The sequence below is a fragment of the Onychostruthus taczanowskii genome, unplaced genomic scaffold, assembly GCF_017590055.1.
Source record: "Onychostruthus taczanowskii isolate IOZ18803 unplaced genomic scaffold, ASM1759005v1 scaffold127, whole genome shotgun sequence".
Taxonomy (NCBI): Eukaryota; Metazoa; Chordata; class Aves; order Passeriformes; family Passeridae; genus Onychostruthus; species Onychostruthus taczanowskii.
Window position 1 is genome coordinate 566,105 of NW_024498429.1, and position 14,558 is coordinate 580,662.

The window sequence follows — 14,558 nt, forward strand, 5'->3', positions numbered from 1 at the left end:
CTCACCTGAGCATTCAGAAAAGGGGGGAAAATTGTACACTGGTGTAGACTTACAGTAGCTCACTCTTTTAGAAAAGCCATTTCAGTCCCTGGATTTTATCTTTCCTGACCACGCCTCAGGTTTTAGCTTTTATAATTTTCAGATTCTGTGCTGGTTTAGTATGCAGACCTTCACATTAGGGGATGGTGAGCTCTCTTCACAGAGCAGGGAGACAAAGCAATTCCTTCTCCAGCTGGGAACCAAGGACAAATGATCCAAATCTCAGGCCCAAGAGCACAAACAATGGTGGAATAAAGAGAGGAAAATAAGAAGGATGGCACTTCATAACCTAAAGCTGTAACTGGACAATTAACTCCAATATGCAAATGGAGCAGAACTGATCACAGTGAGAGACCCCGTGAGCGCTCGAGCATTTTGTGACCATTTTGGTTCACCTTGGGAGCAGACCTGGCTGGGCTCTTGTGCTGCCCAAGGTGCATCCAGGGAGGCCTTCTAATAAATCCCTGCTTTATTCTATAACTCCATCTAGCCTCTGTTCTAGGTCAGCCTTCACAAGACATCAGGCTCTTCTTGAACTGTCTTTGTGCTGCCAGAAATCCAAGTCTTGCTGGCTGGGACCACCTACTATGCCTACTGTGTGGCAGTTCCTTAAAATTCTGATCTGCTGTCAACTGGGGAAGCTCATTAAACTCACAGACAAGCAGTAGGATTGAATTAGGAGCGTGCTGATAGGTGGAGAAGAGCCAGGTCATCAGCTGAACAGAAGTTCTCTCTCTCACCTGAAAGACAGACTTTCTGATGTATGCCAACTAGGAAACAAGATGTTAGACCTCTTAGACACAGCATCAACCCATATGTGCAAGAGAATATTGCAGGCCACTTTCTCAAGGAAATCAAAGATTAAGGACAGAACTGTCTCAGCTCCACCCACCTCGTGGCAGCTGTGGGTCCTGTGTGAGCAGCCACAAGGCCACCTGTTTATAACTGTGAGACTTCAAAGGCTGATGACTCAAATCATGCTTCAATCTCACTTACTCTTACTGTGTTGGTTTAGGGATAGTATTGTCCAATTTAGTGCTCTCGCCAAAACCACAGCATCACTGCCACTCACTTGCCCCCTTCCCCTCCAACTGGAAGCACAAAGATCATGGGTTGAGGTAAGACAAATTTACTGGAAACAGCAATGAGATAAGAAAACATACAGTAACAGCAACAATATTAATAACAAAGGGTGTAAGACAAAGAAACAACTTCCATGGGAAAAAAAATCAACAATAAACAAAACACCAGACTGTTCTGCCCAAAATGTTTCTCAACAGGAAGGAACACTCTTCTCTTCCAAAGCAAGAGGGTCCCTTCCTCCTGGCCCCAGCAATGACATGAAGGGGTGTAAACAACATGCATGGGTCCATGGCTGTGTGTACATCTATCCTAGATGTCATCCAGGTCAGGAGAGCTGGTGTGCTGTCTGCTGACTGCTGCACCAGGAGCTCACAACTGGTATCTGAGCAATCCATACTCACTGTCTGTGGTAGCAATGGCACAGAGTGACAGCGTCATTCAGCAACCAGTATTGTACAATTCAACATCACAAACTGTTCTCACCCAAAAATCAAATCCCCTCGAGGTAGATATCATGTTTCTCTATCCCTCTTCATCACCCACCAGGTGCTTGAGCAAAAGCAGTCCCACACATGGGTTTGGCTTTGCCTGAGGCAGGACAAATCCACACTGCCTTCCCTGACACATTTCTCATATGCATCATGGGGACTGTATCCCCTGCTAAGGTACGTGGAGCTTCTGACTGAACAGGGCCAGCTCCATTGGCAGAGCTCTAGTGAAAACTACCCAGGTGGCCCCTGCTAAATGTGGGTCCCAATGTCCAAAGGTCCCAGCACCCACTGCTTTCAGCGTGGCTTTGAACAGCCCATTGCAGCGTTCGACTTTCCCAGAGGCAGGTCTGTGACAGGGAACATGAAACACCCTCCCAGTCCTGGGCTCTCCGGCCAAGGTGTCCATGAGTCCCTTTCAGAAATGACTCCTGCTGCCTGACTCAGCTCTTTCTGGGGTGCCATGTCACCACAGGACTTGTTTGTCAAGGACTGTGCCTCAGGCAGTGGTGTGAATGAATCTCCAGCATCCAGTGGTTGTTTCCACAGTGTCAGAGCTTGCCTTGGTGGGTCTGGCAGGAGCATGATGCCATCAATTTGCAGGCCTCCCGCTATTTATATTTCCCCCATGGTCCCTCACACCACAGAGGCTTTACCCCTTTGGCCCTGCTTGCCTGCAGAGCACATTTCAGTCATGGATAACCTGGGAGATGGAGTCTGTGGTTAAAGCCACCCCTCGATCCACACCCATCTGGATGTTGCCTCTTTTCCCTGACGACCTGAGGTGTCATGGGCTCACCAAGCCAGAAATAACTCAGCCTTGCCAGCCCAGATCCACCTGAGACCCTTTAATCTGGCAGCCCAATCCACCTGTCTGCTGTTGTGATATCCTTTGCAGCCCCACAGGAAGGACTTGGACAGCCAGGGTCTCTGCCCAGGCACTGATGTTCTGCCACAGTTCAGCAGCCCTGGTGGGTTTCCCCTCTGTGCTGCCAACTGCTCTTTTCCCACCAGTCCAGCCACCCCCACAGGGCATTTGCCATCACCCACGAGCCAGTGCAGAGGCAGTGTTGGCCATTTCTCTCTTTCAGTGACATCCAAGGCCATCTGGAGGCTTTCAGCTCTGCAACCTGACTTGATCCACCTCGTCCCTCAGGAGCTTTTGTGACTCATTGTGTAGGACTCCCTGCAGCAGCTTTCCATTTTCAGTGATCTCTGTGGTACAGCAGTGAGGAGAGCACATCACTTTTCCTTTTTCGGTAGCTGATTACATGGTGGGGCCTCCTCAGCACTCACCTTCTCCTCCTCTTATGATGATAATCCAAAATTTTCCCCTTCAGGCCAGTTCCTGGTAACCTTCAAGATCCCTGGGCAATTGGGGTTTCCTATTCAAGGTGTAACCAGAGCTATCCCCTTACTCCACACGGCATCAGGGCCAGGATTGTGGAAGGGACTTCTCCTCTGAACATCCAGCCCAGCACTGGCACTCAGGGTGCCAGGGGAGCTGTGAGTCAGTGCCAATTGATAAAAAGTAACATCAGCCCTTCTGTCTGAGGACTTATCCACTGGAAACTGGAGCTGCTTTTATCCTTGGCTAATTTCCTGTGGTGGTTGTTCCTCCTTTTGACTCACATACCTGAGCACCCAGGGCAGGGGTGCAGTTTCCATCCCATTTCTTCATATCCTCTCTGTGATCATGCAGTTAAAACCATAGCTTGCCTCATGGTGTGTCCCCTCTCTCTCGAGCAGGGGAGCACTTTCATTAAATTGTTGGAAAACCTTGGACAGTGTTTCCATGGGTGTGATGCAGAACTGTAGTGGGTAAGAAATACTTTCTTCATATATCTTGCATTTGATAACCAAATTGTCCACTGACTGTTGTTATTTCATGAGCTCACAGCCAGTGAGTTGGCACACAGTGATTACATGCTCCATAGGAACTTCAACAACATGGCTGTGTACACTGGATGTCATCTGGATTTATAGGGACTGCTTGTTTGAGGCTGATCTTCTGTTCATTTTCTAATCCCCTGGTCAATTCCACATCCTGAGACAGGGATCCCAGCTGCTTGGCTTCACTTCTTGATTTCATATCATGGGACACAATATTCCAGCCGGGTCACCAGGGGCTCTGCCAGCTGGCATATGAAATTTTTTTGCACATCTCCCAGCTCACCTAGGGATAGGGATTGGGTGAATATCTCTGGCTCTGCCTCTTCCTCCTGTTGTGAGGGCCCTGCTTCCTCTTCATCCCTCACTAAGCAAATTGTCTTGGCTTTCTTTGTTTGTACAGGTGCAACTGCTCCTGGCACGGGCTGTTCCTCTGGCTCAGCTGCAGGTGGGAGTGTGCTCACAGCACCTGTTGCTCTGCTTTCCTCCTCCTCCTCCCCCTGAGGGTGTTGTCTAGTGTCTGATAAATCACAGCCAGACCCCAGCACGTTGCATAACTTTGTGCCCCTCTGGAACTGCCACAGCTTTTCCGCTGTCACATATTTTTTCACTTTAACAGGGTCCTGTAGCTGTTCAGAGTTGAACTTTCAAACCTTTGGAGCAAAATAGTCCTTCAAAAGTAGTCCCATTTTCTTTCTTTAGTGCTCCCACTAGAACAACAGCGCCACTTGCTTCCCCTCCCCCTCCCAGTGGAACTACAAAAAGCAAAGATCATGGGTTGATACAAAAATAATTTTCTGGAAACAGCAATGAGATAAGAAAATGAACAGCAACAGCAACAAAATTAAGAACAAAAGGTATAAGTCAAAGAAAATATTTACATGGAAAACCTTTGACAAAACACCCAATGGGACCGTTCTGCCCTCCACGTTTCCCTGCAGGAAGGAACACCCTTTTTCAAGAGAGAATCCCTTCCCCAGCCCCAGCACTGACATGAGCTGGGACAGAGCAACACCTGGGTCCTGACTGTGCTCCCTCCCAGACACTGCAGAAAATCAACCCTGTCCTGGCCAGCACCAGGACATGTACCAGCAAGGCAGCCAAACAAACCAACCACATCCTGAAAGTTACTGCTTAAACTCAACAGGAAGAGCTTTTCACCACCAACAGTATTATGTTTCATTCACATAATTTGTGCACAAACCCCTACATAAAATCCCCTGACCATGGCCTCCCAGCAAAGTTTTGATCTCACTAGACAGCAAACAATTTACTTGTAACAAAACACGTACTACCCTAATGTTAGGAGGATTAGGCAGTGCAATCTAATTCTACATTTTTCTGCAATTTGCAGACTGACAATACTTAGATGATGAGATATGTAGTCTTGAGGAAGAAAACAAATTGGCATTTGCTACAGTTGCAATCTGTAACATATTAATGCTCCCATTTAATCAATGCAGAACTAAGAAATACTACACTTTAAGGCATGTCCAAATTGATTTCATACTCAGTTGTCCTTTCACATGCAAGACAAATTCATTAGTTAAAACAACCCTAGAAATCTACACCTCCCATATAAAAGCACTGTATAATGAGACCTCTTTTTGTCAGTTTAATGAATACACTCTGTGTGTCTACAGTGATAAAAATCTAAAAGGTATTGATACACAATGTTAGAATTCTCTTCTTCAGCATGGAGAGTCTTTGTCCTAATGAACTGATTTGGCTATCCAATATGAAAGGAGGAATTCACTGCAGGACTTTAAACATTAAGTACATTGCTTAAACTGTCCATCATTTACCTCAATTGACTCTGAGGATGAAAAAAACCCTGCCGACACAGTGAGCAAAGATTTATTCAACAGTGATTTAAAGTATATGGTACATTACTGTTCAACCCTACAGGTTAAAAATACATTTTCTGTATGGTGAGTCACATCCTCTCAAAGCATTTTTACAAGGGATACATAACTGACATGATTAGATGAAAGAAAATCCTGCACATTTGAAGAATGGATCCGTGAATTAGGGAAAAAAACCTGCAAACACAGAACTGGCCTCTATTAGCAAATAGAAGTATGAATTTCTAGAAAAGAAAGCACTAGAACTACTTTAGAAATCTGCCTTCTCTGGTTCAGCCTTCTGGGGCAAGTGAGCAATCCCCTTCTGCAGGATTCCTAGGAGCTGCAAACAGAGCTGACATGAGGGGAGTTACCAGGAGTAGCACCAGGACATGGTCCAGGTCTCCTGTCTCAATCCCTGTTCCAGGCTGGTCCCTCAGTGGCCCTCTGCTGAGCAGGGAACTTTCCATGTACCACTGGCCTCTGTTCCACAGCCTGCAGCAGCAGACCAGCTTTTCTGAAGGGCAACATCCCTTGCTATATGAGAGAGCTATACATAAACTAATGGAAACCAGGAAATAATTCACCACTATAATCAGATTCTATAATCAGGATAGAATCAAGCTTAGCTATTGCTAGCATGACAAAAATAACTTCAGGGTGATCCTCAGGGCACAGAAATAACCCACAACCACAGCAGTCATTTTGTCTCAAATGACTATTTATGACAGTAGAAAAATTAACCAAATAGCTTAAGTAATAATGTTCCAGAAGTTCAAAAGGTTCAAAAAGTAAGGAAGGGAAGTAAAATCACTAGGGTAAGAAAAAGACAGCTTCTGACAGAAGCAGATGAACAGTCTGCAAAGAGAGCAAGATTCACCTTTTTCAGGAAATTAGACATTATTTTCATTATTATCCATCATGAAACACTCCCTGCGCCCCCCATCCCCACTGGGCCAGGTCAGCTTAGGAGAAAAAAAGACATATGGAAGCAAGAGAAACAAAAAATGGTCCGAGCAAGAAAACAGATCTCAGCCAGGAAGGCAGAAAACAAAACAAACAGGAGATCAGGCATAAAATAGAGCATCATGGCCAGGGCAGAGCCTGGCTGAGCTGAGGACTGAGAGAGCCAGCAAAGCACAGCCACAGGTAGGCAGGAGGGAGCACACTTTGAAAGAACACATTGCTCTGGGTGTAATCCTCCTGGAAGCAATCAACACATCTGAAATATATCTTTCTAAAGGAAATATTTGCTACAAGACAGGTGGAGAAACAGGAAAGCAGGAAAGTTAAATTTGATTTGGGTCTGTATTGAAAACAAATATAAAATGGACTGGTTTATATAGACAATTACAAAATTCTGAGGCAAGCAGAGTTTAAAAGGAAGCTCACCCCCTCCTCCAGACCCCCAGTTACCCCCTGCACATGGACCAAGCACGAGCTCACCAGAGCCACCACAGCCCAGGAGGAGACACAAACAGAACCAAGAAAGACTGGAGTGACAAGTAGTTTGAAGATATGGTCTCTGTCAGAAGAGGGGAGTAGATCCAACAACAAAATCAGTGCATGCTCTTCCATACTGTGAGCTTGAGAGGGGAAGGCACCAACCAGACCTGTCAAAGGCAGCAAAATGAATGACCCAGTGCCTAGGGGTGGAGAGGGATGAACGTGTGCCAAGTCTCGAAGAGAAATATCTGCTGACAGCTGGAAATCCCTGCTAAGAATGGAGAAGCACTCCTCCTGGAGCACACGGGCAGCACGTCCAGCACTCACTGAGAAGCCAACGCTTAAATATCATTCAGTGTCATAGGAGACACTCTATTAAAATCTCAAATGAAGTGCTAGATGGAGTGGCTTCCTAGCTTAATTCCTACGTTGACTAGTGCATGGCCTACTAATTAAACTCTTTAAACTGAGTTTAGTGAAATTCAGGGTAAAAAAGGGGGTTTTGGTAGTTCAAACAGACTTTTGTACATCATTCCAATAAAGAGCTGCCGGTGAAGCTAATACCTGTTTGTATTCCACGTGGAGGTGTATCAGATAAAACTGGAGATATTGCTCCACACGGATTTTTGAGTCCACCTGTAAGTGGAGAGCATATGACCATCTATTGGGGCAAAGCAACAGAACTCATACTGCTTGTAACAGCAGAGAGCACACCAAACACTCATGAGAAGTGACCTGCGTTTATTGTGGAATACTTCATACCTAACTCAGTGGGCAGCAAAAGGTGTTTTTTGCCAGGTGTGCCTGGCACCTTGTTTCCAACATCCCTGACAGAACCATGACATTCCCATTTAGGATACAGAGGGGAGACCTAAGTAATTATGAAATCAGATTCCAGATTTCAGATCACTTGACACAAAGAAATGATCCCAACAGAAAGCATGCTCAGACAATACAAATGAGTGCCCAGACTTGCAGCAAATTCTGTGCCCTACCATCTTCACTGTAGAATTAACATGCTATTGACAGAGGAGGATGGAAAAAAATATAGTGAGGTGACTGGGAGTCAATGATCAACATCTCAGCACAACTGCTTATTTTAACAGGCTTTTTAATGAGGGGAGTCTGTTTCTTTTTTGCCATACACTTGAGCTAAAACCAGAAAATTATCTTCTTTAAAAGATATCATAATAGAACAGACAGTTTTATTTCATTAAAAATTGAGGCCATCATCCTCACATCCCAGAGCAAGCTGTGATGTATTTCTATTTACTTCCCTTTCAAAATACTGCATGCAGGAAGACATTTTCACCTCACTAGTAGCCAAACTTCATAAAAAAGACAGCATTAAGGATACTAAAAGCTCACATCTAGACAGAGAAATTATTATTCCTTTTTCTTCTGATTTGTGAATTTATTTTACACCTGTAATGTAATGTTTTTTCCAGAAGACTGTGCATTACCAGAATCCATAATATCTAGATTAATAATGTACAAGGAACTCAGTAAGAGGAGGCTACTCTTAAAGATTAATTTTTCTTCAATCTGAAAATCAAATATTCCAATCCCAAAAGAGGAAATGGATGTATGAGGATTTGGTTTTAAATAGCTACAGTATAAACACAGACAAAGAGAAAATTTGGATTAACTTAGATGCAAGAGAGATTTCAAAAAAAAAATCTGACTGCATTTCAAGTCATTAGAAACACGTATCAAAATTTCTTTGGAAATAAATTGTTTGGCATCTGATCTGCCATTCAACATCCTTCCATCAAGAAAAAACATAATTTAATTTGAAATTTAAAATGAATTCAACATAAACATGTAACAACTAATGTACAAAAAAAAGCTGTGTCACTTACTGGCTGATCCCCTCAAAGGAAGCTTCTTTGGAGACATTTCCACTATCAGTATTAACACCACGCTGGGAGGAAAAAGATTAAAAAGGACTGTGATTCTGAGCCAAACACATGTATTTAAAATTTAAATCATGGGGAGAACTTGATTACAGTAAGTATTTGGGAAAACTTACACATAAGTTTACCTGAATCACTATAAATAGAAAACCCCTGACTGTTTGTTCAAACACAGTCCAATATAAGAAATAATCAGTTCCACAGGAGACCAGCACAGAACTCAGGTCAGGATGTGCTGCTTAGGAAAAAGACAAGCTTTGATTTCTAATGCTCTTATGCCTTCAGAGGGAGGTGTGAGAACTATAATATAATTATACAGGGCAAGAGAATGAAAAATAAGCAAGGCCTCTTCTGAAGTAATTTAAAATTGAAATAATTATGCCATGCCTTGGCAATTTAAATTTGCTTTGTTACTATTTAAATTTCCTTGCTGCTCCCCTACAGCTTCCCATTCAAGCAAGCAGCATAAGCAAGAGTATTTTGGCTGCTACACAGCAGATGAACACTTCTGACATGTGCCTGGGGAACCCTGCAGAGCAGCAGTTCTGGAACGAGACCACAGGAGGAGAGGACCAGGTTTCCATTCAGCAGCAGACAGAGAAGTGCTCTTCCCTTCTCTGAATACTTCTTCACAGCAGTGGGAGGAATGTGAAAGCACCCCAGCACCCTCCTCTCAGCCACAAATTATGTGAAAATTCCTGATTACAACAGGATGCCCCCAGAGTGATAAGTACTCAACAACTCCATGTGAAGAAATAAATGCACAGTAAGAAGCACGAGATAGTCAAACATTCCATTTCTCTCATTTCTCTTAAAGAACATGAAATTAAGCCATAGGGGCGTCTTTTAAGACTATATGTGTGTATACAAATATAAGTGAAAGAAAGACTGAAAATTATTTAGGACCTCTGTTCTTAATGGATAAAAAATTCAGATCTGAGGCCATGTAACTTCCTAAGGAGGGATTTTTTTTGTTATGATTTCTGTCTGGTGTCTATCATGGGAAAACAAGAAACCCAGGAGCTGCCACTGCTTTTGGTGTAAGGGAAAACTCAGAGTCAGCAAATAATTTTTATAAATATTAGAGACAATAAAACAAATAGTAGGAGTTTACAAAACACCTGTAAAGCAGGGGAGTAGCTGGGAGAGAGGTGATGGGAAGGAGAAACTTGCAGTCTTCACCACTCATTCATGCTTCTTCTCAAGAAATAAGCAAGCACCATTCAAAATAGTTAGCAAGCATTTGATATTGCCTCACTCCTCCCAGGAGCTGTTCTACTACACCACTCTATGCAAAAAAAGTATTCCCTGAATCCTTGTGAGATTCCCAGAGAAAGGCCCAAAGATGCTCATGACATGAGAAGAATGGCACAAAAGGAAAAGGGAGTTTGGAGTCAGTGTAGGTCGGCCATCATGGTTGATAATTGTCATGTTTTTACCAGAAAACCAATACAGCTTTTGGCAGACAGAATGCAGATGGGATGAGGCCAGAGGCTACAAATCTTGACACCATGAGGGGGCCATAAGACTAGATTATACACAGATGACCTCTAATTTGGTGCAAGATGGGGAGGAAAGTATAGAGAATGACAGTGCAAAGAAATGCTGCATAAAGTGTATCCTTGTTGAAGAAATGTAGTACTTTCCAAATATGACTTACCAAAGTGAGAAGTACAGCAGGTTTCTTTGAAGCCAATACACTGGATATCTAAAAAGAGGGTTTAGATTACTGTTATTTGTCTTTTTTCTTTCCCTTCCACATAACCAAATTGATATTTCATCAATTTTCATCGATATTCACTGTATATAAAGTAAATGAACTGCAAAGACAAAAATGTTCCTTTCAGATATTGTAGTATTACCTGAGACATGCAACAAGAGACAGCAGAATACAAAATATTGACAGTAATCAAGGTCATTATGTCCTTTAAAGACATAAATACCAAGTATAACTTGTATCTATTGTCGTCATTAGGAAGACACAACACAGGAGCCAAAAAGTTGTAATGTCACACAGAAATAAGGAACATCAGGGTGCTCTATCCTGCATATAGAACATTTGCATTAACATTATTATGGTACAATGTGCTAAATGCTTAGTAAAGAATATTTACTGTTTTTCTCACTGGATCACTTCTACTGACCAATCCTTTTATTAGGCTCCTCCAGCCTCCTTCAACAATTCACAAACTGAGAACAAAATCACTGGGCTTGCAGAGTGCTGGGCTTTCAGAGCACCTGCAGAAGGGTGGGTGCTGAATGATACATCTTGAGGCAATGAACACATGACATATCTTCATGGAGCAATATTCTATCAACTTTAAACCACCTTAACAGCACGCTACTAATATTAACAAAAGAAAGTATGCTCAAAAAGATTAATTCCACCCTTTATTTTTTTCATTTCTTAATCTCATGAAATATCAGGATAACATACTTACATACCTTGGTCATTAATTGATGTAAAACTATTTATAAAAAAGGCCCTTGGTGTCCTGATGGTGGAAAACAAATTCTTTGGCAAAAAAAGCTAAAAGCTGAAGGAATTATTGAGAGCTGAACAGTTGTGCTGCAAGCTTTAACAGCTTCTCACTTCAACACATGCAGTCCAGGTCAAAAGCAGCCTTAATTTTTAATTTTTTTTACTGGTCCACATGAAGAGCTCTTTTTCCCACCAATGAAGTTTTTAAGCAGCAAAAAAAGCAGAGCACAGAACTGCAATGAAGACATTTGCTGACAGAAAGTGACTCAAACCAACCAAGGTGAATGTGATTTTTAAAAATGTGATTTTTAAAAATAAAACATGTACTTCCCAATTGCAATTCTCACCATCTGACAGATGAGCACTGGAGCACCTGGACACTACAAGACTCCAACTCACACATGGCAAAAATCAACCTCTCCACAGCTCCCTCCACTCCCAGCTCCTGACATACAGATCAAATTTGCTGGACTCATTATGAAAAATTAAGTGAAACTTCCTCACAGCTGATAAGAGCAAAACTTTTGGTCTAGAGAGTCAGAGTTAGTGTTCTACGGGAACAGAAGAATCAGAGGAGTCTTCCAAGTGCTCTCCATGAAAGTCACACGTAGAGCTTGGCAGGAACACTGTCCCCACCTGCTGAGCCTTCCTACCACAGAAACGATCACTGGCCAGGTGCACAAGTGTCCAAACACCTGCTCAGAAATTAAATCAAAAACCTAACTAAGCAAGGCACACTTGCACCCAGAAATGTGAATATATTTGCTTATTCAAGTAATAGGATGATTCTGTAGAAAATAAAGAGTGAGGTAGGCAGCCTTTCCCAACAGCTTTTTGGAAGCATAAAATAAATGTAGGCTCCCAAGTCCAAGCTAGGACATGGAACTTCCTTGACAGCAATCTCCACAAATCTCCAAGGCATTCCAAAAAATGTATTTAGTGACTTGTTTTATTTGGATAAAGCCACACACTGGCAGGTCTCATCATGCACAGGATTACATAAAGGATTACATTACAAAGGATTACATTACATTACACATTACATAAAGGAAAAATAGAAAATGAACACACATCTAGTATATTTTCCCTGTGCCCTGTTTTCCTAAAGGAATGAGAGAATTTTCTTATAAACTTGAGATGGCATATATTTACTATTCTGAAATCAGACGACACCTGGCTGCTAATAATAGTAAAGTTAATGTATGTTTTCAAGTGTTTATCTGAAGTTACATTTTGTGATTCACTCAGCACTGCATGTGACTGAAAGTCATTCAGGGAAACCACAACAGAGGACGTTTATGAGACTGCCTTTGGATTAAGAACTATGTTGAGATCAAAAGAGCTGCCTTAAAAACAATTTACAAGTGCTTTGTATAATAAAAGGACACTTTCCTTTAACAGGGAAGGGAGAGAAGATCCCACCAAGTCAGGAGATATCCAGTAAGAAGGGGACTAAAATTAAGCAAAGTCATTGCCACCCATTGATTTTGTATTCACAGAAAAAAATATTCAGACACAGACAACTCACCTCAGTCACATAGTGGGCTTCATCCACAGCATATTTGTTCTTAAAAAATTCAGGGGGATGAATCCTTTGGAAAACAATAAAAATAAATATTTGGGTTTAGCTTTGCTCTTACATTTAATAAGGCCACAGAGAAAGAAATAATATTCTCTGCTATCACAACAATAGAATCAGATATGAGGAATGTTTTGCTGATCTTATCCTTATTTCTCAAAACACGAGGTTACACAGAAAGTTTCCACAGCTACAAAAATCAGTGTGCTTTAATCCAGTCCATGTTGATAGCACAGTCTCCTCAGAACAAAAGTGTTTTTTCCCATTCTATACAAGACAGTTTTGTTAGGGACTTTTGCAATGCCACTTATACATAACTTTCTAACTCACCAAATTTTGGAAGGATGTGGAAAAGACAGAAGACCAGCCTGACCTGTGTTACATTCAAAGAGTGAATAAAACATTCTTTTTTTTTTTACCCTGGTAACCATCTAGCAGACTGAGGGCTATTAAGACATGGGCCCTGCTGCCTCTATTCCTCAGGACACCAGAGATCCATTCCTCTAACCCAACAGAATGGGCAACTTTACAGGTCTATGTTCAAAACTAAATCTCTTCTACTCTTTTCTCCTGATATCCAGCCAGAGACATTTTTCTAAAGACAAGAAGAATGTGAAGGATCTGTTTGCAGTCAGTCCCTCCAGGGCTCTCCTGCTGTCTTCTGTACCAGTGGCTGTACTGTTGCTCATTCCTTCACTGTATGGAAACAGCCAGGAGACTTGAGCTTCTGATTAAAACCTCCATGTCCCCTACACTGAAATAAATACAACCTCTATAATCCTCAAAATGTGATCTCAAGATAATAAAATCACCCTTGATACCCTTCCACAAAAAAAACACCAAAACACTTCTTTACTTCCAGAGTAAAGAAAATGGGAGGAAAAACCCATGGGTGGTGCTGGAGCTTGGAGGATCCTGTGCCTTTTGCTTCCTGAGTGACAGCAGGAGAGCAAGAGGTGCAGGCAGGACCAAAGCTTCAGCCATGTAAACATTACACAACAAGAGCACCAAAAAACCATCTGGGGAAAGAATAAATGAGGCTGGAGGCCAAAGGGCATTTCTAACCCTTGCAGTGAGGACCATCAGAAGTGGTGGGCACCTTGAGGAGCTGCTCCACACCACAGGCACGTGCCAGAGCTGCTGGCAGTACCAGGAGGCTGGAGCACTGCCTTATGTCCATTTTTTTATCTTGTCTGCTTCTTTATCATTTACATTTCTTCATGCTCCAAACAGTACTGGGCGGTGACATGAACAACATGAAACCATTTATGGTGTTCTCAAGCAGAAAATCACAGATTTAAAAAAATTAATTATCTGTGAAAGTACTACTCAAAAGTAACACAAAACTATCTCTTTTTATGTTCCCTTTTGCAATACTCCTTGTGTAGACTCTTCCTATCAGTGACAGAGATTTCAAAGCAATTATCATTTATCTTTTCTCCCCAGCTTATCTTACATAAGATTAAAAAAACCCCACTATATCCTCTTATCTTTGCATACCCTCTGTAGTATAGTAGCCTTACCTCCAATTTTTGCATACCCCATTTTTCCTACAGGCATCTCCTTATTTTTCCTTCATTCCTCACACACTGAAGTATTTTAATAATCCAGAAACATGATGAACAGATTTATCACCTTCCAGTTTTGTTCTCTTGTACAGTTTTAACCAATTCTTCTGGTATCAGAAGAATCCCAGCTGTAAAACCAGCTAATGTATGGCCAATGGTAATTTATGGTAACGTATGCTCTTTAGAGCAATACATCCAAAGTACCTTTTTATAATTCTCTGCG

General features: G+C 42.1%; 1 protein-coding gene across 1 annotated transcript in view; it reads right to left on the minus strand.

Moving 5' to 3' along the window:
* Positions 1–14,558, minus strand: part of PEPD (peptidase D) — a 145,434-nt gene that overhangs the window by 110,148 nt on the left and 20,728 nt on the right. The window contains exons 4-6 of the mRNA XM_041396265.1: positions 12,717–12,780; positions 10,367–10,414; positions 8,653–8,714 (exon numbers count right to left, since the gene is read on the minus strand). Coding sequence (XP_041252199.1) covers positions 8,653–8,714; positions 10,367–10,414; positions 12,717–12,780 — 174 coding nt within the window. The remainder of the gene's footprint in view (positions 1–8,652; positions 8,715–10,366; positions 10,415–12,716; positions 12,781–14,558) is intronic.